Source organism: Ursus maritimus, unplaced genomic scaffold, assembly GCF_017311325.1.
Source record: "Ursus maritimus isolate PB19 unplaced genomic scaffold, ASM1731132v1 scaffold_11, whole genome shotgun sequence".
Taxonomy (NCBI): Eukaryota; Metazoa; Chordata; class Mammalia; order Carnivora; family Ursidae; genus Ursus; species Ursus maritimus.
Window position 1 is genome coordinate 39,345,973 of NW_024423453.1, and position 27,044 is coordinate 39,373,016.

At 33.5% G+C, this 27,044-nt stretch overlaps 1 protein-coding gene across 1 annotated transcript in view; it reads right to left on the reverse strand.

Annotated features, from left to right (window-relative positions):
• Nucleotides 1–27,044, reverse strand: part of LRBA (LPS responsive beige-like anchor protein) — a 762,114-nt gene that overhangs the window by 410,401 nt on the left and 324,669 nt on the right. Inside the window, exon 36 of the mRNA XM_040626351.1 lies at nt 8,540–8,648. Coding sequence (XP_040482285.1) covers nt 8,540–8,648 — 109 coding nt within the window. The remainder of the gene's footprint in view (nt 1–8,539; nt 8,649–27,044) is intronic.

Genomic DNA, 27,044 nt, shown 5'->3' on the forward strand with positions numbered 1-27,044 from the left:
TACAGCGACTGAGGAAAACAGTATGGAGGTTTTCAAATATTAAAAATAGAAATACCATATGATCCAGTAATTCCACTAGTGGGTATTTACTCAAAAAAGTAAAAAAATAAAAAACACTAATTTGTAAAGGTATGTGTACCCCCATGTTTATAGCAGCATTATTTATAATAGCCAGTACAGGGAAGAAACCAAAGTGTCCATCAATAGATAATGTCAAATATTTTAAAATCTCCTTGGGAGTCTAATTTGGTGAATGGCAACTTTCAGTAAATGCGTAAACTAGTAGTATATGTGTATTTTTAAAAGACAATAGGTATATGGGATTGCTTGAATACTTTTGCAACCTCTTATAAGTCTATAAATTTCAAATTAAAAAGAAAACAAATGAGATAAACAGATGTTAAAGGTAGACAATGGATAATATTTCATTATATTTTTCATTATTTTCTAAGGTTTCTATAATAAACATGTATCACTTCTATAATTGGAAAAATAAACATTATTTCAAATAAAGGAAATGACCATCAATCCAAAAAAATGCAAAGATAAAAAAATTGAAAAGATAAGTTGGATAACTCACCATAATTAGCCTTATAATTGGTAGTTTATGTCTCTAATATTACATTTTTAAATATGTTTCATATCCCTTCAGAACTGTCAAGCATATGTTGAACAGTATATTATTTCAACAGCAAACACTTCAATGATGCCATGAAATCATCAGAGATATGATATGGGAACACAAGACTACCCTGTTATGAGACCTGGGCTCTGGCTCAAAATCGTCAATTTCCTAGCCATGTGATCAAGGCCAAATCACATTCTCTCAATCTATCCTACATATTTCACAGATCTGTTCTGGTGCTGAAATAAGAAAATGCATAATAAATCATCTAATGGATGATGTTAGAGAGGCCACAAAGCAAAGTAGTCATAACTTTGTTGTAGATTACTCGAATTAAAATCCTAGCTTTACCACATATTAGCTGTATGACCCAGAACAAATCACTTAACCTCTCTGTGCTTCAGGTTTACTTATCTGTAAAAGCTGGATGATGATAATAACAGTTTTTACCTCAAAAGACTATTATAAGGATTTATTTTATCCTTGGTATGGGCATAAATATATGATACCATTGAACTGTTTATTAATTTTTAAAATCTTTAAAGTACTTATCTGGCAAAAAAAAAGTTTGCTATTGTATTGAAAAATAGTTTGTTCACTAATGTCAAAATACATTTAAATCCTTCATCTAAAAGAAAAATGTATATATTGCTATATTAAGAATTAATCAAGTCTTTTCATGGTCTTTTTTTCATAAAAACATCTGTTTTTATTACTTTAAATAAGCTGACTGGCCACTAGTTTGCAGTTTCATTGAAGCTAAGGGAGTGAGTTCTATTGTACGGTACATGAAACTCAAAGGAACACCAGCCAGAAAGACATTAAGAAATTCTTACTGAAGTGGATTTTAACTTCCATAGATGCTTAGATATTATTGTTATGTGAAAATCTTGATTACAATTTTTACAGATATGTCAGGAGTTTAAATAAACTACTTTGATAGACAAATTTTTTAACAAAATGTTGTTGTAAATTGTGTGCACCCAATACATATACCATATTTACAAAATAGGGTCCAATGTTTTGCACAACATAATTTTTAATAAACATTCCTTTTACAGCTCTAAGATTAAAAAAGAAAGTTAAGATGTACACCTAATCAATGATGTCATGACACTTAAGGAACATCTACATAAATCAAAAGCAGAAGATGTCAAGGATATCTTACGCCAATGATAATCATGCAATGAAATAAAGAGATGTGCATTTCAGATCTATGCTGTCACCAATCCCCTGATAATAAATGAAACAAGTCAGCTATTTTACAACCACAAATGGTGCATTAAATACATGACAACATCTCTTTTTTGCAGGAAGAAGTAACTAGCAGTAGATAAAGTTCAGATATATCATTAAAGAATGCACAGCATGAATTCAAGGCTGAATATAGATAACCTTTAGAATATAAGCTGTCTAGGAAAAAATATGCATCATGTAGAATATTTTTTAAGATTTCAGAGCAATATAATTAGAAATATATTAAACATGAGCATGCCTCAATTAATTAGGGTTTTTTCATATAAACAAAAGTAATTATTTTTCTATGAAAATAAAAGACTAGTATATAAAAGACGTTTTGTCTCTTAAAAGTGAATCTCATATGGAACAGTTGAACAAATATATTTTCTCTATTAAAAATTTAAGTAACAATAAAATTTGTTTAGAAATATTTGTTTTTATTTTGGTATTTTATTATCATGCTCTATAATATTACTATACAATATTGCAAATCTCATAGCAAGATGATAAAGATTAAAATGAAAAACTGTACTAGATAAAGCATAAAACTAAATAGCTCAGAATAAAGCTGCTGTGTTTGACAAAGATTAAATCCTATTTACACATTCTACAGAAATGTAATAAAATGTGAGCCAAATACATAGATTTCAGATTAAGATATAAACTGCCTAGATCTGGATTCTAATTGTACCTCTGGGTTATGTCCTTTTTATGCTGTTTCGCATTCATAAAATGAGATATAACAGTTGTACCTCAGGGTTTTACTGTAAAGATTAAATTAGTTAAAACCTACAAAGCATCCATAAAGTTCCTCACACAACATTAGGATTCATGCATCATGAGCTACTGTTCTCACCATCACCCCTTATCTGAACTGTGTGCATGCACACATACATACACACTCAGTCCAATCACTTTAATCTCTTGCATAACACAGTGTTTTAAAAATATTTTTCCTCTTTTCAATTCCATGTTTTCTCCTTCCTCATTCTCTCTCATTCATACACATGAGAGCACATATAACACCACTACCATCATAATTAAAAATTTTTTAAAAAGAATGAATTAAAAGAATGAACTACAATCTCAACCCAGAGTTACAAAGTAATTTCTCCATAATCAATCAGAAAGGACACTAAGGAGTAAGTTCCAGGTTAGAATGGTAGGCTGAAATGGCAATTAAAAACTTTTTTCTTCTTTCAATTCCTAAAAAATTAGCAAACAAAATTTTTTGAACAAAAAAATTTTATAAAAATCACCAAGCAAAAAAGCAACATAACATAAAGCACCAAACATTAAATAATTGGTTGCCATGAAGAAAATAAACATATTAGAACTACAGCTAAGGGTGCAGCAAAGTTGAGTTCTTAACCATGTCCCATGTGCCCAAAGCAATACCGTTAAGGTGACAAAATTCTGAGAATTTTTCTTAACGCCTTCATATATGGAGAGAAACAAACTGAGCACGTTATCGCTATACGTTGCATCTTCTAATTGAAGATGCTAGAAAACCTACAATGAAAAAAATTGATGAAGCAAGGAAGCAAAAATATAGAGCTAATTTCCCAGGACAGAAGTAGACTCGACATCACTTTCTGAAATGATGGACAATGATTCAAAACCTAAGCACATTTTTCCCTGATGAGAATTATCCACAGCTTCTAATAAGATGAACAAACTTGGCAGAAGATACTTAAAATCCTACAAAAGAAAGCAAAACTTAGGCGTGCTAAGAAAGCCTCCTCACCTATTTCAAAGATATCTTTCTCTTCATGATAAGCTGTACAATACTGGGCAAATATCAAATTGCAAACATCAAACTGAAGTTCAGAAAAGGAAAAAATTAGCTTTACATACAGTGGAAAGAATGGAAGAAGTGATTAAGATATTTTTGTCTAAACCAACAGACTATCTGGGCAGAACATTCTAAGAATGAACAAGATGAAAAGTAAGAGCATGACAGCGATGCAAAAATATATCACCAATCAATGAATACATTAAAAACAAGCTAAGAAAATTTTTATATAAAACTGATACAAATGACAAAGAATCCTAAGAGAATGGGACAAAAAAAAGAATACCCCATGATTACCTTCTTCTAATGAACAACCTAACAAAAATAATAACTGAAGCACACAAAAAAATAAAAGTTAAAATGAGTGAATAAGACACAGAGAAAAGTTGTAGACCAAAATAAAGAACTAAACATAATCATTATAGACAAATAAATTACAAACATCAGGCATTACAAACAAAATGAAACACTAAAAATTTAATTACTGATGGCTAGAGATCAAAGAAAGTACAACAGGAAATAACTGATTGATATGAAAGACAAAAAGACATATCCGACATAGACTGTGTTGCTAACTAAAGAAAAAGAAAATAAAATTGAAAAAAATATTTCAGGAGTGCCTGGATGGCTCAGTCGGTTTAGCATCTGCCTTTGGCTCAGGTCATGATCTCAGAGTCCTGGGATCAAGCCCTGCATCAGAATCCCTGCTCAATGGGTAGTCCGCTTCTCCCCTTTTCTCCTGCCTCCCCCTACTTGTGTTCTCTCTCACTAGCTCTGCTCTCTCAAACAAATTTTTTAAAATCTTAAAAAAAAAAAGAAAAAATATTTTAAAATTTAATTCCAAGAACTGAAGGAAAAGGTGAATTTGCAGATAATAACGGAAGAACACGTTCCAGGAAAATTTGATAAATGATGTTCAATACTGAGCCATACTGCTGTTACGGAGATGAATTTCATGGGCATGTAAAGAAATCTCAGAATAGAAGCAAATAATCGATTGAGGGCTAATATCAGCCTTGCCTCAAACTTCTTTGAAAGTACATTTAAAGCCAGAAGACAACGAAGGAATGTCTACAAAATTCTAAAGGAATACAAGCGTTAGCCAAGAATATTAAACTCATCAGGATGTCATTCAAATATAAAGACAGAGGGCAAATGTTCTTAAACATGAAAAGTTTTTCAGTGTACCACACACATGAACCCTTGTGGGGGAAAAAATGATGAAACCTAGCCAGTTAAGAATTGAGTCTAAAGAAGGAGCCTAAGGGTGCGTGGATGGCTGAGTCAGTTAAGCGTCTGCCTTCAGCTTAGGTCATGATCCCAAGTCCTGGGATCGAGGCCCAAGTCGGGCTCTCTGCTCAGGAGGGTCCTGCTTCTCCCTGTGCCTGCCACTCCCCCTGTTTGTACTCTCTCTCTCTGTGTCAAATAAATAAAATCTTTAAAAATAAGAAGGAGCTAGAATAAACTATAACTAATAAAAAGAGGATATTGAATCCATTTAAATATTTTCACTCAAGTACTATCAGAACTGTGATTGTAATGTATGTAACGAATGTAATGAATGTTATGTATTTAGACAATACTTTCATATTCATGAGGTATAACTCTAAGAATTGGAAAGTGAAGAGAAAAAAATGAAAAAGAAATATGAGAGGACTAATGTCCTCAGCTTTCAAAACAGGCTGTAAATTGAAATACGCAATTTAAAAAACAATGACATGAATAAAGACCTTATTTAAAAAAAATAAGCCATCAACCATGTAATTTTTTCATAATTTACTAACCTCCTATTCTTGGAGAAAATACTGTTGTTTTTTGTCACAGAAACCTGTTTTTCCACAGTTTTACCTCTTAGAGTTTACATACAATGCTGCAACAAAGAGCCTTCTTTGTATATCCTTATATACTAGTACTTTTTATTTCCAAAAGATATATTGACAGACTAAGAATATTGGGTAAATGAGTATTCGTGTGTGTCTATACAATTATCACAATACATACAGCCATAATGCCTTATTATAACACTTAAAATGTACATTTCCACTAAAAATATAAAAAAAAATACCATGCCCATCTCCCCTATCCCCTTCAGCAGTATATCACTCTATTTACTTATCACTCTACTTTATCCCAATCTGAGAACAGATAAGTGAAAGACCATGATTTCTGAAATTTACATTTCTTTGAATATTTGTAATTTTTAGTATCATTTTATATGTTACTGGTTACTTACATTCCTCAATGAAATTCCTATTCAAATCCTCTGAGTGTATGTCTTTGGGTTATTCTTTGCTCATCATTTCATAAAAATTATTACTATAGTGAGCATACTAACTTATCAATCTTTCCACATTCCATTATGTCCTTACATGTTGTTGATATCTTTCCTTAGCTTAATGTTATGTGTAATATCAGCTGTTTACTGTTATAGTTTCTAAGTGCCTGTCTTGGTTAGAAATTTCATTCATATGCCTTAGGTCCACTTTTATAGTTTTCCAAATATTTTCCTAAAATATATACTATGCCATCTTTCATCCCTTTTTCCTTATTCCATAGGGAAGATTTTTTTTGTATATGGTGTCTTTTATAGTATTAATTAGTACTGTATATCTGGAAAGGCAAGTACATCTTCAATGCTCTCTTTCCATAAATCTTAGGGCTATATAAAAGCATTTACTTTCCCGTTTTATCTGGATATACTGATATTTGAATATATAATTTGGAAGTATTTAATATTCGGACATTTTTAAAGGGATATTTAAGTGTCAAATTACTCCACTGGTCTTCTACTGAATGGTATACTAATGGACATTGCACTGAATTTACATATGTGAGAAAAACTGACATTTTTGTGACATTAAAATTATCTAATTTTGGCTATAAAGGACATTATGGAGAAAACTGAGAAAACATGAATAAGGTCTGTAGATTAAATAATAACCAATGTTATATTGGTTACAACCAATGTTAATTTTCTGATTTAATACCTGTGTAGAATATACAGAACTGTATAGAATTAAAGCAGAGAACAGCATAGGAAATTTTCACTGAAGAAATTAAAAATAGAAGATCACTACGACTTCAGCTTGCTCTCAAATTCAGAAAAACAGAAAAAGAGGCAGAAAAGTAAATATAATAAAACTTTAAGAATCACAGAATCTAAGACAAGGTGAATAAGAATTCTTGTGTTACTCTTACAACTTTTCTGTAAGTATTAATTTACTTCAAAATAAAAGAATGATTCTGTCTGTCCCCCTCTCACACATACAATACACACCGAGCAACATATACAGTCCAGCAAAAAATAACTTTCTAGTAGCTTATATATTGTTTTGTATGAAGTTTTTATAGTTTTGTTCCAAACAGTATCTGTGTGTTCTTACAGAATTTGACCTAAAATGGTATTTTTGTCTTAACTGTAAACAGACTGTATTACTGATTTCCATTCTTAGTGACTACTGCTTGCTAGTCATCAAATTATATTTTTTTTGCATATTTATCTCATATCCAATAATTTTACCAAAGTCCCTATTAATTCTGGTAGAAAAATGTTCAAGAATCTCTTAGATTTTCCTACCCCATAGCATTAGCAATCTGAAATTATTATTACTTCTTCTTTTCCAGCATTTACATTAATTGTATCTTACATTTACAAAAACATCAAAACATTTTATATAATGGTGATAGTGGGGGATCACTTTTCTTTTCCTGATTTTAAGAAAAATGGTTTTTACCATCTAAAATGATGTTTAATAAAGTCTTAAAATCATATTCAAACTATCATATACATTATGGCTGGTTGCTAAAATTTATCATATGCTTCCTTCTACATTTATTGATACCTATTTTTAATTTGTTGATATAATTTATTTTGTAGATAAATATCTTAACATTAAACCATCTTTGGATTCCATGAGTAAATTCTAAGTGGACATACTATATAATTTTTTCATTGTGTTGTTAAATTGTTGGTTCAAGTTTTGGGGTAAATATCCTAGAATTCTGTACCCATATTCTTAAATGAAATTGGTCCTCTAGAGTTTACTTTTCCAGTATCTTTTTCATGTTGTGACAGTTGTATAAAATGTCCTGGGAGTGAATCTTTTTTAATGCACTGGAAGAATATCAGCAACATTTGAATTATCTGCTTTTGACATTTTCTAAAGAACCCCAATGGTACTTTCTATTTTTTTTTCTAAATCTTAGCAAATGTTCTTGTCAAATTTTCTACTTCATTTTAGGTGTGAATTTTGCTAATTTATATACCCACAGCACCATTAATTTCCTCTGTGAATTCACATTCATCACACATGTTCAAGCACAACTGCCAAGATAAGCAGTGGTCCCATGATGGGTCTGTCACTTGTTCCCCCTGTGAGGACTCAAAAAGAAAGCCGTATGCTCCCTCATTTCCTCAGCTACAAATATTAGCATGGTCTCAAACCTCAAAGGTAAAGAAACTTAATGCCTCTGTGTTTCAGCTTCTCCCTAGAACCTGGAAGATCTTTTCTCTACCAAAGTGATTTTCATTTCTGCTCAGTTGTCATTTCTGGTTAACTAGCTCTGCCTTGCCCAGAGAGGGCAGAAGTCCTTCACTAACTCACATTATAGGAGTTTTACCAGAGCCAAACCCACATACATGGGTAAGATTAGGTCAACCAAACACAGAAGCTGACATGAGCAATTGTAGATAAAATGGAGATGAGAACAAAGGGCTACAGAGACCTGTACTATCTTCCCAGAATTCCCTATGACTCTCAAAAAATAATATTTAGTTTTTTGGTGATACATGTTTGCTTAGACCATTTTACTTATGCAGTTTCCCACAATTACCATTAAAAAATGGCAATTTCCTCACACCAATCATATGTTTAACCTACCTCAAATTCTGCATGTCTGTGAATATCTTCTGCTCGTTGCCTGCTCAGGATAAATTCAGCTTCATTTGCTACTCTTACTAGATGATCCTTCATTGTTTGGCTAAGCAACCTATAAAGAGATGAATACTGTCAAATAAATAAATGTATTTATTTATTTAAATTATTTTTTTTTGCCTTAAAGCTTTTTTTTAAAATTTTTATTAAATAACACAACATATATGATTAATCAATGCTCAAAGTCAATGTATCTTGTTATATGGGGAAGGAAAGGATGCTTACTCTCCTGTCACCATACCCAATGAAGTGCCATTATTTCACACTAAATAATTAAAGGATATAATAGCAAAAAGTTATCCTTCTGGCAACAGCAGATTAGCTTTTATCCAACTAGCTATCCAATGAAAACAACTAAAACTGCTGGATTAAATTTGTGTTTTAATCTCTTTTAAGGTACTGGAGAGTTTACAAGACAGCCACGATTTAAGGAGCCAAGATCCTAGAAAAGAAAGCACACAGATGACATTCAGCATGACTTTTTTCACTGAAACATTTACTTTTCACAAGTGGAAATGGAGAAGTTAAACAGAGAGAGTGTTACAGAGCTAGGGAGACAAAAATTTAATGTTATAAGCTGTCAAGGCGGAGATATCCTAGTAGATTATCCAGGCTTAGAGAAGGAACCCAAGTATACCCTAGGAAACAGTATAGAACAGTCCTCAAAGACTACTAAAACAGACTCTCAAACAACATTATACTGATTTGTACTTAGATTATGAGGGAACCAAAAAGCTAAACAAAAATTTCAAAATCTCACAAGGTAAAGAGAAAAGAAACAGACATACCAACACAAGAGAACTATATTCCAAGCAAACTGGAAATAAGGCAAACTCTCACAAAGATTTAAAGAACTCCAGCCTTGAATCACCTCAGTCCTAAATTAACATAATCAGCACCTAAACTAACTGGTAATCAGAAATCAAAAGATATCATCAGCTAGAGACTTACATTTACCCCTGTAATTTTAAATAAAATTTCTAAAAGTCAATCACCAATCAAGAGGAATAAAAAGAGACAACAATGAAGGAATGAAAACCAAACAGAAGACAACTCAGGACAATCAAGATAGTAAAGTTTCACATGTGAACACTGAAATAAATGTAGTTACAGTTCAGGAGAACAGATTCTAAGAAAAAGAATTCCAGTAGAGATTGGAAACTGTTAAACTACTAAGCAAAACAAATATGAAATTAAGAATAGATTTACCAGCTTATTAAACTCAAATAAAGAAGTACTTAACTGAAGAGAAGGTCAATGACAACTAAACAGAAGAAGGTCAATGACAACTAAACAGAACCATGGTAAGAAAAATGATGAAAACTTAACCAAATAAATAACAGACATACGGAACATGGTAGAAAGGTCTAACATCAGTGTATCTGGAGTAAAGAAAAAAGACAATTCAAAAAGAACAATATTTGAAGAGATAATGGGAAATATTTTTTTTAAATTGGGGGGAAAAGCCATTGAGCCATATGTTGAAGTGCTACAAACTCCAAGCAGGATCAAAGAATACCACCCCTAATTATATCATAATAAAACTGTCAAAGGAAAAAAATCTTAACAGCCAGAGGGAGGGCAAAAGTGGAAGAGGTAAGGCCACCTACATGCCTTCAAAACAACAAGAATAAGACTGATGGCAGACAGGTAGGAAAACAATGACCTCTATCAAGTGCTAAACAAAAATAGCAGCTAACTAAGAATCCTACAGACCCCAAAAACATCTTTTAACAATGAAAGTGAAAGTATCTAAAATACACCACTGTGAAAGAGTCTTTTTCCTGAACTCCCCTTATCTGCCTAGAAGCAGAGTCTCGCAAAAGAATTCATCTGTCACAAGTCCTCTCCACGGAAGTTTCACAACCAGGAAAGAACGACTCCTTATTACCTAGAGGCTTAGAAGTCAGCACCTGCTAAGGATATATTGTATGGTGACTAACATAATAAAAAATTATTAGGAAAAAAAAAAAAAACACGTCAGTACCTGGATAGGAAATTGCCTAAAGGGACACTGTCACAAAACTATCTTATCTCCCATCTATTCTCCTAAGGGTCCATTTATCTTTCCTTAAAGTCATTTGTTTTCCCTAAATGCCCTTCTTTCTTCCGTCTCACTTCACCCTCACCTATTAAGATGGTATAAAGCCTCAAAATTTAACCTCCTTCTTGAGTCACATTTTTCTATGAATTCTCTTAAAAGTTATTGAATTTAAAAAAATGTCTTTTCTCTTGCCAGCCTGTCTTTTGTCAGTTTGATTCACAGGCCCCCAACGAAAGAACCTTCGAGGATAGAGGAAAATTTTTTCTCCTCAGGCAAAAGCAAAATAAGCACATTTAATGACAAACAAAAGAGAGAAATTGTCAATAGACAACCCACATTAAAGGGAGTTTTTCAGACAAGGAACATAATATCAGATTGATTTAACACAAGGAGGTAGAAAACAAAAGAAAAAGTCAAGATGGGTAAACTTAAAAGAATACTGAATGTAACAATTATAATAATGACTTCTAAAATTCAAAAATATCATCACGTTAAAATATAAAATAGCACTCAAAGCAAGAGAAATTAAAAGGAATTAGTGTTGTAATGTTCTTTCATGTCCATGAACTGGTGAAAGAACCAATTTATTTAGATGTTAACAACCCTAATATTTATGTTTCCATGCCCAGGCAACCACAGAAGGTATCTAAAATAATGTATAACCCACACACTATAGGGAAAAAAAAAAAAAAAACTGAATAACAAAAAACATTTAGCTTAAAAAGAAGAAAAAAAAAAGAAACACACAAATCATGGAGCAACTAAAAAGGACACAGATAATAAAAAGTTAAGTTTTAACCTAAATACATCAGGAATATATAGAAAGTGAACAGATTAAATGATACAATTACTGTCTGGTACATTTTTTAAAAAGTATGTGCTGTTTAAACATAACACAGTTTCAATATAAGGTTGTACAAATGCTGAAAGTCATCTTTCAAAAAGATAAACAATTTAAAAAATAGTGAAAGAAGACTAATGTACCTTTATTAATATAAGAAAAATCTGGCTTTAAGAAACAAAATTAGAGATAAAGAAATAAATACTTCCAATGATAAGATGAATGATCCAGAAAGATAGAAATTCAGAATTTTGAGACTCTATATTTGTACGTTCCTAAGAATAAGACTTACAACTAGGTGCAGAAGATACAAAGCTATAGCATATTTTAACAGTGTGATTACAAACCTGATGAAATGGACACATATATCACATTACACCCACTAAGTGAAGAATAAATATTTTTATCATGAAAACATGGATCATATACAAAACAGGCAAAATGTAGGGTCATAAAGAAATCTGTAATGAATTTCAAAGCAAGAAATCATACTCAGTACATTCTCTGACACAGTAGAACTAAACGAGAAAAAAAAAAATAGAACATTCTGTACAAAGAAACTCCAGGATGGCCTTCAAATTTCCCAACCTTCTGGTATCTGCAGCCTTATGTAATCCTCTCCAAGACTGTAGACAGGAGCTAATGCATGCCTCCAAGCAATAAAACATAGCAACACTGAAGAAATATCATTTCCATTATTACATTAAATAAGATTCAAACTTCCATCTTATTAGCAGTCTCTCTTTATTCAATCTCCACCCTGACAGCTTAGCTAAAAGAAAGCTGCCATGTTATGAGCTGCCCTATGGAGAAGTCCACTGGCAAGAAGCAGAGTACAGCCTTCAGACAACCACCAGCAAGGAACTGAGACTCACTCCCATCAACTCACAAAGAACTAAATCCTGCCAACACATGAACTTGGAAGCTGATACTTCCTCAATCAAACATCAAATGAGACTGCAGCCCACAAACAGCTTACCTACAGCCTAATAAAAGAACCTGAAGCAGAGGGGCCAGACAAGCCATGCCCAGAATCCTAACCAACAGAGACTATGAGATAATAAATGCATGTTTCTTTAAGGCCAGATTTTGGTAATATTGTTGACACAGCAGTAAGGAATAACACTTGTTCCCACCAGTATTTGAAAATTATGAATACACCTCTAAATAACCCGTGCATCAAAGAAGAATGATCATGGAAATTAGAAAATACTTTGAACTAAAAGATAATGAAAACAACAAATTAAAACATGTGGGATTTTGCTAAATCTAAGGAGAGAAATTTACACACTGAATAAAGAAAGAAGAAACTGAAAATAAATTACCTAAGCACTCAACTGAAGAAATGAGAAATAGATTACAGAAAATTCATTATACTGAAAATGAAAAACATAGAGTAGAAATTAATTAAATATGAAATAAAAATGCACTTTAGAAAATCAATAAACAGAAAGTTGGTTCTTTCAAAAAACTAATAAAATCCAAAAGAATATGTAAACAATTAAAAAATAATTGAATTTAGAAAGATCACTAGATTGAAGTGATCGAGGTCACTTCAAGTGATATACAAAATATAGAAAAATCTACTACACTGACAAATAAGTCAAGCAGAGAAAGACAATTATCATATGGTTTCACTCACTTATGGAACATAAGAAATAGGAAGATCAGTAGGAGAAGGAAGGGAAGAATGAAGGGGGGGTAACCAGAAGGGGGAATGAACCATGAGAGACTGTGGACTATGAGAAACAAACTGAGAGCTTCAGAGGGGAGAGGGATGGGGGATTGGATAGGCCAGTGATGGGTATTAAGGAGGACACATATTGCATGGTGCACTGGGTGTTACATGCAAATAATGAATCATGGAACACTGCATCAAAAACTGGGGATGTACTGTATGGTGACTAATATAACAAAATAAAAATTATAAAAAAAAAAGAAAAGAAAAATCTACTACACTCTACTTAATGGTTACCCAAAAAGTGGAAATAATTTTAAGTACTACTTTGAAAAGCATTAAAAATCATCAAAATATGTAGGAACTAACCAAATGTCTAGAATTCTATATATAAACAAAAAGAATGCTGAGGGAAGTTAAAGAACACTAAAAGAAATTAAAGAAGGACTACACCATGTTCATGAAAGTAAAAGTGAAAGGCTCAATCAATTCTCCACAAAGTGATGTACAGCTATAACAAATTCCATTCAAAATTCTAGCAGGTCTCTCTATGGAATCTGACAAGTTGATTCTAACAGTTATATGAAAATGTAAAGAAAAAAGAACAGCTGAGACATTCTGAAAGAGGAGGAGGAAAGAGGAGGGATAACAGCAATCATAATCTTAACAGAGGACTAATACCACCAAATATTAGGACTTATTATAATGATACATTAATCAAGACAGTGTAGTACTGGGGCAAAGAGGAATCAGAAGAGAACATCCAGAAACACACTCATACATATAAGCTCACCAGATTTAAGATAAAGGTACTTTTGCAATAAGGAGGAAGAAGATGGGACTTTTCAATACTGGTCTTGGATCAATCAATCATATGAACAAAATTAACCTTGACTTCAATCTCAAGCCGTAACAAACTAATCAATTCCAAATGGATCATAGACAAGACCTAAACAATACTAGAAGCTTTCATAAGATCACATACAATAGTATCTTTAATAACTTAAAGATTTCTTTAAAAAAAAACACAAAATACAACATAAAGAAAAATATCGATAAACTGCGCTTCTTTAAACGTAAAGATCTGTGCTTATGAAAGCCACCATTAAGAGAATTAAAAGACAAACCTACAGAAGGGAGAATACATTCGGAATATTTAAGAGTCATCAAGGAACTTATATCTTAAATATATAAGAAATTCTTACAAATAAAGAAAAGACAATAATCAAAATTTTTAAAAATGAGCAAAGTACACAAATAAGCACTTCACAAAAGATTTCCAAAAGGCAAATAAATCCATGAAAAGGTTCTCAAGATTAATAGTCACCAGGGAAATACAAATAAAACCATAAGCTATACTACATCCCACCAGAATTACATATTTTAAAAAAAAAGGTACTGTCAAATTCTGGCAAGGATATGAAGCAACCGGGACTGTCATAATCACAAAATATATGAAGAAAAGGTTTATAGCAACTTTACTTATAATAGCCAAGACTAGCAACTACTCAAATGCCCACTAAGAGTGAAATGAATTTTTTAAAATAGGATATTCATATAAGAAAATACTAAGCAGTACCCAAAGAACCAACTAATGCTATACATAACAAAATTAATTTCACTAACAATGTTAGGCAACAGTACAAAAGAATATATACTATAAGAATCATCTTGTATATAAAGATTTTTTAAACTCATCTACGATATTAGAAGGCAAGAGTTTAAGAGCGGGTTTACCTTTGGTGCTACTTAAGACCTCTTCATGTAATGACTCATATGGAACTTTAGTAATGATAACAGTTCTAAACTTCCCAGCAAAATACCTTGTGTTTATGAACAATTGTCTTATTTTGATGAATACTTCTACAACGCCATTTACCTACGATAAATACTAACACAATGATTCATTTCATATAAATGCAATGCTTCTAGAACAAGTTTGCTATGTATAGGTCTTCTAAACTTCCTTCTTGAAAAGGAATTGGAAAGAAAGACTGGGCAGGATTAGGATTATTTTTTTAATTTAATAGCCTAAGTGACCAAACTGCAACTAGACAATGTCTACCTACAAAAGTTAGACCCAACACCAGTTATCAACAATGGCACATCTATAAACAGATAACGGGAACCCATCCTCATTGCATGGGGTACTTGTCTTTGTAGCAATATTTTAATCAAAACATCATTATAATGCATAGACTTTGATACAAAGCAATCATTACACTTCTCCTAAGTTACCATATGAATGTATTCCCACAAGTACAGAAATATATGTGTGTGTACAAGGAATTTCACTAAAACACTGTTTATAAAAGTGAAAAACTAAAGAACCAAAATATGCAAACCTATAATGAGATAGATTCTTCTGAGTTGACAACAAAAGGATTACTACAAAATATTGTTAAGTGAGAAAAGAAAATTTAAAGAATATTATGTACAATAGGAGTTTGGGAAAAATATGAAAGAAGATATACCAACCTGCCATTTACCTAGAATGAGGTCAGCAAAATAGGGTCTATGGGCCAAATCTGGCCTGCCAACAGTTTTTGTTAATAAAATTTATTGGAACAAAGCCATGCCCATTTGTTTATTATCTATAGTGGTTCTAACATCATAACTGCAACAAGTTGAGTAGCAGTGACAGAGACTATATGTCCTGCGAAGTCTAAAATATTTACTATATGGCCCTTTACAAAAAAGAATGCCAGACCCTGCTCTAGAAAGTCGGGCTGTATGCTTTCCTCCTTGAATTTCTCTATTCTTTGAAGTTTTACAATAAGGAATAATTAAAAGAAAGAAAAACAGAAGATCTTTAAAGAAAATAGAAAGGCTTGCTGCTCTTCTACCACTTTTTCCCTAACACTGTTTGGTTGTTGCTTTGTTTTGTTGAGAAAGAGAGCACATGTTCACGAGTGGGAGGAAAAGCAGAAGGAGAGGGAGAGCGAGAATCTCAAGAAGACTCCACGCCTAGCACAGAGTCTGACTCAGGGCTCGAACTCACGACCCTGAGATCATGACCTAAGCCAAAACCAAGAACTGAGCCACCAGGGTGACCCTCCATATCTCTATTAAGTTCATACACACTATTTATAATTTGATTCTAAATCTGTCAGGCCCTCTCCATTATCCCAAAACTGTAACCCAGCCACTTTAAGAAGTTAATGCAATGTCTTACGATTTTGGGATAAGATCATTAGGGTATTTTTCAAATGCTATTAAACAGCACACATTCAGACATTACAGATAAAAAAAACAATCCCTAGTGAAAGTTTAAAATCAGCTAATGAATAACTTCCTATAACTCTATAAATAGAGAAAGCAAGGGCTTTCATGAGTATAAACGTGAAATACTGGTTTGTGCTTCTTAGTTTCTCCCCAGAGACCAAAAACCACATTGTGAAACATCAATATATTGCCTCACAGCACTCAAACATTAATTGAATTGATTAGTCAAAGACACACCATCCTCCCAGTCCCTAACCAAGCAACCTCAAAGTTACTCTCGTCTCCTCCCTCTTCCCTACTACCTTCCTACGGCCCCTAATCAATCAGCAAACATTGTCAGTATTTCTTTGTAATATTTTCAGGTTTAATTTGTGCTCTGTATTTCACAGCTGATGTCCTAAAAATCAAGCCTTAATCATTTCATCTACACTATAACTGAATATGTCTTCTGATCTTGAACATGTTTGTACGTAATTCCCTCTGTCTTTCGAATCACTATCACATATCTATGCAACACCTGCTATGCTAAAAAGACTAGGCTAAGCACCAGAGACAAGCTTTTCTTGTATTTTAGTTAGGGAGAAGAGAATACTCTGAGTTTCTTTCCAGCTTTAAACTCTAATATATGCTGTGATTAAAAAAAACTCCAAGGTAGGTCTTCTATCCCATCCTACTGAATTTAATCTGGGCAAAATCTGGGACATGCTTCTAGGAAACAGAATATAGCAAAAATGATGGGACAGTCATTCCTTAAATAGGTTACTTTACACAGGAAAGGTAAAGGGACAGTCATTCCTGTGACATGTTACATTAGAAGGCTCTGCTTTAGCAGACCAGAAAAATTCTCCAGCCATCCTTGAAAAAGTAAGCTACCATGTTGTGAGAGGACCATATGACAAAGTGCTACAGGCAGCCTATAGGAGCTGAGATTGGATGCTAGTGACAGCAAGCAAGAAAATGCAGACCTCAGTCTTAAAAGTGAAAGAAACTAAATTATCCCAACAGCAATGTGAGCTTGGAAGAGGAATCCAAGTTCCAGAGAGGAACACAGCTTGGCCAACACCTTTACAGATGTGGGGAATTCTAAGTAGAGTATCCAGTTGAGCTGTACCCAAACACCTGACACACAAAAATTATAAGATGAATTATATGTTATTTTAAACTTCAAGGGCACCTCGATGGCACAATTAAGCATCTGACTCTTGCTTCTGGCTCAGGTTGTTACCTCTGGGTCATGATCTCAGGATGGTGAGATGGAGCCCTGTGCTCAGTAAGGAGTCCATTTGAGTTTCTTTCTCCTTCTCCCTCTGCCCTTCCCCCACCCCTACTCCATGCCACTGTGCTCTCTCTTTCTCCAAAAAATATTTATAAGTAAATAAATAATAAACTGCAATGTCTGTGGTAATTTGTTAGGCAGCAAGAGATAATAAAATAATTACTACATAGGAACACATATGCTATCCTAGTTCAGTAGAAGCAAAAATGATTATGTATGCCTCAAAATTTTAAAAAAATTTTAAATTTAAAAAATACCCATAGATAGGGTGCCTGGGTGGCTCAGTTGGTTAAGCATCTGCCTTCTGCTCAAGTCATGATCTCAGGGTCCTGGGATGGAGCCTTGTGTTCAGGCTCCCTACTCAGCGGAGAGTCTGCTTCTCCCTCTCTCTCTGCCCCTCCCCCTGCTCATACTCTCTCTCAAATAAATAAAATCTTAAAAAAAAAAAAAAAAACCCACACACCAATAGAGAGCGAAAGCATAAAGATGAGCCTTAAATAAAGGGCAAAAGCAACAAGGAGAGGCAAGGACATTCCAGACAACAGTATGAACAAAGTCATGAAGAGATTTTTAAAAAGTGCTATATTTTGAAGAATACCAANCTCTTTCATGTTTATTTTTCAAGATGGACACTTACCACAGAAACAGATAAACAGAGTAGATAGATAGAATATATAGGATAGATAGACAATGTTCTGTCTTGATGATGTCTTCTTTTTTATTTTTGGTGCTTTAGCATACAAGTAATATATGTTGTAAAAAGAAAAACACATCATGCCACACTTTAAAAATGAAGCAACAACTGAAAGCCCCCAGACCCTCTTTCCTGTCCATGTCTCAGAAGCCACCACCACTAAGGTTTTATGTTCTTGTCTACATATTTCTAAACAAATAGAAACATACATGGTTATCTCTGCACAAGTACATTTAGAGTAATTTGTATATGTATATATACATGTCTATGTGCTTGTTTGTAAAAATATTTTTTAACACTGAAGGAGTCATACTAAACAAACCTGTTTATTTTAGCTAAAAAAAATTCTGTGGATAGAATATACCATACTTTATTAAACAAGGCCCTTATTCAGAGATCATTCATTCTTTCCTCTCTACCCTGCTAACATCATCACTACTTACCCAGTTACTGAAGCTAGAAATATCATATTTGACTCTTCCTTCTTCATTATCCTTCACATCCAGTGGACAACTGTCTATTCTACCTATGCAATAACTCTAAAAGCTGTTTCTCAGGGCGACTGGGTGGCTCAGTTGGTTAAACTGCTGCCTTTGGCTCAGGTCATGATCTCAGGGTGCTGGGAAGGAGCCCCGCGCCGGGCTTCCTGCTTAGCGGGGAGCCTGCTTCTCCCTCTGCCTGCAGCTCCCCCTGCTTGTGCTCTCTCTCGATTGCTCACTCTCTCTCAAATAAATAAAATCTCTCTATTTTTTTAAAAAAAGCTGTTTCTCTTTGTAACATTTTCCAGTGCCCCTCAGGTACTCAATATCATGGCTGCAATTATTACAATAGCCACCAATCAAACTTCTTTCCATTAGTCTTATTATTGTAGCCAATGCTTCACCAAAGTTATTTTTCCAAAATGAAAACCTGATCATCACAGTATACTTTTTAAAGTTTTAACTACCTTCCCAAGATCTATAAGAGAGAGCTAATACCTCTGCATGGCTTAGAAACCAGCCTCGCTTCTGCTACTCCTTTATACTCTAAGACTGCTTTCTCAAACATTACACCCTGTATTTTACACCTCTTTGCATCTGTTCCTACTATTCTCTCAGCCAGGAATGACCTCATTTCTTATTCCATCTTGCCTATTTTACTAATCCTTCAAAGCAAAACTCAAAAGTCAACTAACTATATAAAACCTTTCCTGAGCTTACATCTGTTTTCCCTTCACAGAACTAAACCTCTACCAAGGTGTGCATGCCTCTTTTGTGGTACTTATTCCACTGTATCATTCTGTATGAAACCATCTCAATTATCTTACATTCTAGATTGAACCAACCCTATATAATTTATCCTTATATCCCCAGGGCATAGATGGTGTCCGGCAGTGTTTGTCCAGAAAATAAATTCTTTGAATACTCATCGATGCCAGGCAATTCTAGGCTATTAAATGTGAGGAATACAAAGATGCATAAACCTGTTCACAAGGAGTTTACCATCTCACATAGGAAGGCGGGACTACATGCAAATAGAAAATTACCTGTGATAAGTACCTTACAGTTCTTAAAACATTTTCGTCTATCTTCTTCAACATGATATAGCAGTTTCCTGGTTTTCCTCCTACTTACTAGCTGCTTCTTCACTTTCTCCTTTCCTGTCTCCTTCTCCATACTACCTCTAAATTTTGTTGTGTCCCACAGCTCAGTTCTGTGCCCTTTTCTCTATCCAAATTATCTCATCCATCCGGTGACCCTTAAATCTCACCTACATGCTGGTTCCTGTACCTCAAACCCTGCTCTCTTGGTTCCCTGTATTTTCAACTCATATAACCAACTGTCCAAGTGAAATCTTCACATGAATAACCAATGGGCATTTCAAATTTAACATTTTCAAACTAGAACTCTTGATTCTACCTACCCAGTCTGAAAAAAACCTCTTTCCCNNTCTCTACCTCACTTTTTTCCACTTTAATAAATAGCACCTAAGTCCATTTAAATAAGCCCTAGGATTAAATAATTAAAGTTAGCAAGGATATGGAGAAATTGAAATTCTTATGCACTGTTGGTGGAAATGTGAAATTGCGCCCCCACTAAGGTAAGCAGGATGGCAATTTCTCAAAAAAATTAAAATACAATCATATATGGATCATACGATCCAGCAATTCCACTTCTGGGTTTATAGTCAGAAGAACTGAAAGCAGAGACTAGCAGCATTATTCACAAAAACCAAAAGGCAGAAGCAACCCAGTGTACACCAATGGATGAATGCATAATAAAATGTGGTATATAGATACAATGAAATAAAGTGAAATTCTGACATGTGCTACAACATGGATGAATCTTGAAGACATTATGCTAGTAAATAAAGCCAGACACCAGAGGACAAATGCTGTATGATTCCACTTATACAAGGAACCTAAAGTACTCAAATTCATGGAGACTGAAAGTGCACTGCTGTATAGGGGCTGGTGGGGAGGGAGGAATGGGAAGTTACTTAATGGGTGTAAAGTTTCAGTTCTGCAAAATAAAATGAGTTCGGGAGATGGTAGAGACAGTGGCAGAACAATGTGAATATACTTAATGCTACTGTACCTTACACTTTAAGATGGTTAAGGTGGTAAAATCTACCTTAAAAATAAATTAAAATCAGAAAACACTTTAAGTTAAATGTCACCATCAAAAAAACAAAACCAAAACAAAAAGTCGTTATCACACCACTCCTCTCCTTAAAACTCTGCAATGTATTCTTACTAAACAAGATTAAACCCAAATTTCTTAACCCCTCTTACAGGGTCTAATGTGATCTGAAACCTCAATACTTCTAACATTTCTCAACCCCTCTCCCTTACTCATTTTGTTCCAGCCACTCCAGCCTTTTGTTTCAATAATAAACATCATTCCCTCCTCAAGGCCTTTGTTTTTGCTATTTCCTCAGCTTAAAATGTTATGAACTAAATCTCAGACTGTTTACTTTTCTTCATTCGAATCAAGTGTTACCTCACAAATCTTCTCTAAACACTCAATATATGGGCCTCCCGATAAACTTTCCCCTCTTCACTCTCATAACATAATCCTGCTTTGTCTTCCTCTAAGCATTACTATCTGAATTATTTGTTCACTAACTTGTTTATTATTTATCCTCTCCTCCATGACAGTTGAATCTTATTCACAGCTTTATCCTCAGACTCCACAAGAGTGTCTGGCATGTACGATACAATAAATAAATAGGTACTAAACAAATGATAGAAAATGAGTGCCAAAACCACCCTCGAACCCATTATTTTGTCCTTTCTTTATATCCAAAATCTCAATTTCGGTAAGATTCAATTCAATCCTCTTACCCTCTGAGTAATATTCTGCAATTCTATTCTACAAAGACTTCTACTTTTGTAAATCTTATACCTAATGTTTATTTTACATATATATGTATATATGGTATATACCTGTTTATACAACATCAGAAAAAGTCTATTTGATTGCTATTCCTTTATTTTTTTTTTAAGATTTTATTTATTTATTCGACAGGATAGAGACAGCCAGTGAGAGAGGGAACACAAGCAGGGGGAGTGGGAGAGGAAGAAGCAGGCTCATAGCAGAGCCGCCTGATGAGGGGCGCGATCCCATAACGAAGGCAGACGCTCAACCGCTGTGCCACCCAGACGCCCCTGATTGCTATTCCTTTATTCTTACTATCAGACCACAGCTGATTGAAAAAACACATCATTTAATTATTCTTTTTTAATCAACCATAGCACTTAAGAGGTACTATGTAGGTAGGCTATACACAGTCATTATTTGATAAATGGATAGTTTGTGGCAATGCTTTAAAGTAAATATTCTCAAGTATCTAAATTTATCTAAGTAATTAAAAGCAAAACTCTAGAGCTTATAGGTTAGACATAAATATATCAGAATTTTAAGTTTGGAACATTTTCACTGCATCATACAGAATATTACTGTCTAACCTTAATATTATGAAATTTGACTAGGATATGTATAAGGTATTTAATATTACAAGCAAGAAAGGAAGCACTTTTTTACTTCATAATTTACAAAATGCTTTTAAATCACAGGCCTCCCATTTAGACACACAAATACGACTTTTCCTTTCATTATGGAAAAATAAAAATGACTTGACAAATTAAAGTAATAAGATACCTAAATGAATAGGGGTTTTCTTTTTGCTTTTCTAAGGGACCAATTCTTTTTCCATCTATATGCATATTTTCCTAAATATACAAATTATAAAGCATTTAGCAACTGTAATTTTATCTAACAGTTGTACAAACTATTATTTCCAATAAGATTAGAGATAAAGTTTTAATTATAATAAGCACTTTCAAAACATTAGGTTCACTGTATAGTAGATTAAACCTCTAAATGCAGTGCACAAAATGATTCACATATTTTAATATTAAGAAGAAAAACTATGTATAATTTATACCTACAGTGCAAGGAGAAAAAAAATGCTTGTGTCAGCCTTAGGAAACAAACAGCCCTATCAAGTGACCAACTAGAAAAGATTCACACTAGAGGCTCAATAAATAACAGTAATGATGACAACCATCTCCCATAACTACATTACAGCCCATTGTCCACATCTGATTATACTAGTCTAGACCTTGGGTAAGCACATACACACATTTTCACCAAGAGTTTTCCAATATTACCGTTCTGTTTCCTGAGCTTTCTGTGACCCCCATTAGCAGAAACTGTCAGATTTTCTCTACTAAACATCTTCACCACTGATAGCAAAGTTACCACTTTTCTGCACCCTAACAACAGCAATATGGAAGCAATATTCCTGAACTGGCAATTCTTCTAAAAATGTGATTTCTTTAAAATTAACTACAGAGAACAGTCACAAACCCAATTTCTGGCAGGGAAAAAAAAAAGTGTTTCCAAAGTCTTCCTGGAGTAACATGACAACTACTAAACCTCACTCTTCAGATTATATCTATATTTATTAACAGTCCTCTTTTTTACATTGCAGAATTATTACCTAACTCTCCATGTAAATGCTTCCTTGCTCACATCTCCCCTCACACACATACACACACGTACATTGCATATTTAATAATTCAATATCAAAAAGATCTTTAAATTGATATTTCTTTACTCCTTTCTGAGGTACAGCTCTTAGTAACAACTCTGAGTAAGAGATGCAAAGGGTCTAACATAGAATACACAACCCTAAAGCTGTAAAAAGAACAGGCTGGTGACAAAAGAATATTTCTAAACAGTTTTCAAAATTCTTTAACAGGTCTCATACATATTTTAAAAAAAACTAGATCTTCTTCAGTTTAGAACTAGCACAGATGGTACCCACTTCTAAAAGTCAGTATCCTTTTTATTAGGGAGATCACAATGTAGCCATACATTTTACTACTGGAATGAAAACAGCAAATACTCCATAAAATTATTTCTTCCTGAAAATATAAGAGCTCAGTAATTTAATATAAATTTCAAATTTAACGTGAATGTCACAGCCTGATATCAACCTATTTTTCCAAATTTATTTTGCACAGCAACCCCCAGTAACTCATGGTAGTAGAAAGGCTAGAATGAAAGCAAAACGACCAGTGAGCAAGCTGGCATGTTCTAGATGATAGTAATTCTTAGGACTATGAAAGAATTTATTCTCGAGGAGATATATATATATATATATAAAAGCAAAACAATGTAGGAAACAGCTCTGATTACTCCCCACTTCAAACTCAGTTTAGGATTTCCCTGTTAAAAAATATCTATCACCTTCCATTTTCCTATAACTGCCTTTGTCTCTTCACTGCTAGTAGCAATTGCTTACCTTTCATAGTAACTTATCCTTCCAGATTCTACTCTGACCACCTTATTTAAAACTGCAACATCCTCTGCCCTACATTGTATCTATTCTTTCTCTCCCTGTTTTATTTTACAGCATTTATCACCCTCCGACATCATATAAACTCTTTTATTTCTTTACTGTCTACCCATGCTAATTAAAATACACTGCATGAGGGCAGGAATGTCTATTCTGTCCATTCTCAAATCCCCAGAACCCAGAACACGGACCAGCACATAGCTGATGTGCATAAATATTTTCCGAATGAGCCGATTTCTATCTTCATTTTATCATAAATTAACTCTTCTCAGTGTTTAGCTTTCTTTCCTTTTTCTCCCACCCCAATCTGTCTCCCTTTTTTTCTGAATTCATTTTCATTTAACACAGTGATTCCATTTATACATAAACTGTTGTAGTTTTAAAAATGCATATGGCTATAAAAATTCTACACAAACATACCACCCTTGTCTGGAAGTTGCATGCTTTGGCCTTGGTGAGAAAGGTTAAACAACAAATCCTGCACTGCCCAACACCTAAAGCCCTGAAACCTACTGGAATTTAGCATTTTTAGCGTGTAAAAAACACAGCTTAAATGCAGCACCACTGTTTTCTTTCAATCAGAACAAAACAAGCCTGAAAAGTAACCACAGAAAATGGAGATCAAGCTGGAAAATTAAAAGTGAAAATAATCTGACCATATGAAGAAGGAAAATGTTTATCATAATTAAGGGAGAAAATTCTAACCCACTTTAATAAGTCATTAAATTTTCACAAAATAATAAACATTAATTTAAATAGTCTAATCTTTAAGAGTAAAGAATAGCACATACCTCTTTCTAAACAAACCATACAAACTTCTATATTATTAGATCCAGGGTTAGAGTAAATAGAGATGAAAGTACCTTTCAATATATCTTTGAAGTAAGTACTTCTAAAATAGGATCACTTCCAAACAAATGTTTAAAATATTTGAGTTTTTCTATAAAACACATCATCTCACATACATATGGCCCTTTAAAAAAACACTGCAAAGTTTCCAAGAGATAAACTCCACTTTAATTTAAATTTCATCTTTGTTTATTTCAGAAAAGACTATATCCTAGCCACACTGTTTACTTAAGTGCAACAAATACCTCTGTCTCTTCCCAAAATACATCCCAAAGGGGTCAGAGTAAAATGTATTTTACCCTCTCTCCCTCCATACCTCCCTATTCCCTCTTCACCTTCCCTTTCATTCATTCTTCATTTACTCCACAGGCATTGATTAAGAATCTATGATATTTAGACTGAAGGAAAATGCTGGAACTACTAAATGAATGCTCAGAAAGCAGAAGTGCAATCTAAGCAGTTGAATTTTGAAGAGACAGACAAGTGTATCAGTACTAGAAACATTATGTCTTTTATGAGGGCTATTTACATATTGGGATACAAGCCTGAATTATTGCTGTAATAAGCAGATACTGACTATCCCCAGAGGATAATTAAGCAATGTGCCCAACAGGATGTGGGATAATCTACCCTTTATTGTGCTTTTCAAGGATGAAAAAAAGAAGAGTCATAGTAGCAGATCTCAGAGAAAAATCGTAGAAGGCTATGGAAGTTCTCATGGTGTATTTTTAGGAAACTAAACCCAATATTGTGATTATAGGTCATTTTTAAATTACTCATATATTTAACAAATTATAAAATTCAAGATGAAAATTCATTTTAAAATTTTTTACTATAAGAAAATGTTTAACAAATATTCTACCTTTAAACCAGGTTCTATACTCTACTACTTTTCTTTTTACTAGCAAAAGCTTCCAAAATTTGCTCAGCCAATGAAACTGTTATCTGTTTTTCCCTTTAAAATATAAGAGAAAAATTAAGAAATTACATAACAAGAAAGAAACTTCACAGAATTTCCTTTGCATTTTAAGCTATAAAAAATTTATTTATTGGGAATTTGCACTGATTTTTCAGAACTTCAGAATATAAGGACAAAAACAAGGACAAATATGCAGGACTACCAATACTTATCCAATGCATTGGTTTTTTTGTTTTTGTTTTGTTTTTTAGTTTTTTAATAATTTTTATTTTGTTATATTAGTCACCATACAGTACATCCCCAGTTTTTGATGCAATGTTCCATGATTCATTATTTGTGTACAACACCCAGTGCACCATGCAATATGTGTCCTCCTCAATACCCATCACCGGCCTATCCCAATCCCCCACCCCCCTACCCTCTGAAGCCCTCAGTTTGTTTCCCAGTATCCAATGCATTGTTCCTCCTAACACAAAAGTTGTAAGACTTTGAAATGCTCAAGAGCAGCTGTCATGACTACAGCTGCCTAGAACAACATCGGGAGCTTAAAATGCCCTAAAAAATATTAGTTGAAGGGATGGGAGGCTGGCAGGAAGAAAGCAAGCTACCTAACAGCTGGATCTATTTCTGCCGGCAAAATTAACACCCATATTGAGATACTGAAGTTTTAAGAAGTCTCAGATGTGAACAAAGCCAATTAAGAATAATAGGAATAAAATGAAAGGCAAAATATGAAATCTAAACTTCTTTATCTAAATGAGAAATGACTTTCAAGATTCACTGATAAAGAATTTAATTTTAAAATTTAAGCAATAGTTCTTTGGAATCAGTGTAATTAAATATACTTTTCAATTAAATACATTTTTAAAGTGAAGGAAAAAGTAATATAAAACAAAATCAAGTACACAAATAAATCAACTGAAGCCAAATATACATAATAATGTGACCTACCACACATGAATCTAGTATAACAACAATGACCCTCAGATTTCATTAGGAAGGTCAAAGGCAATGGTGATACCTGACTTTCCTATTTCCTATTAATGTGGTACCACAGCACCACAAACATTCTAAAGAA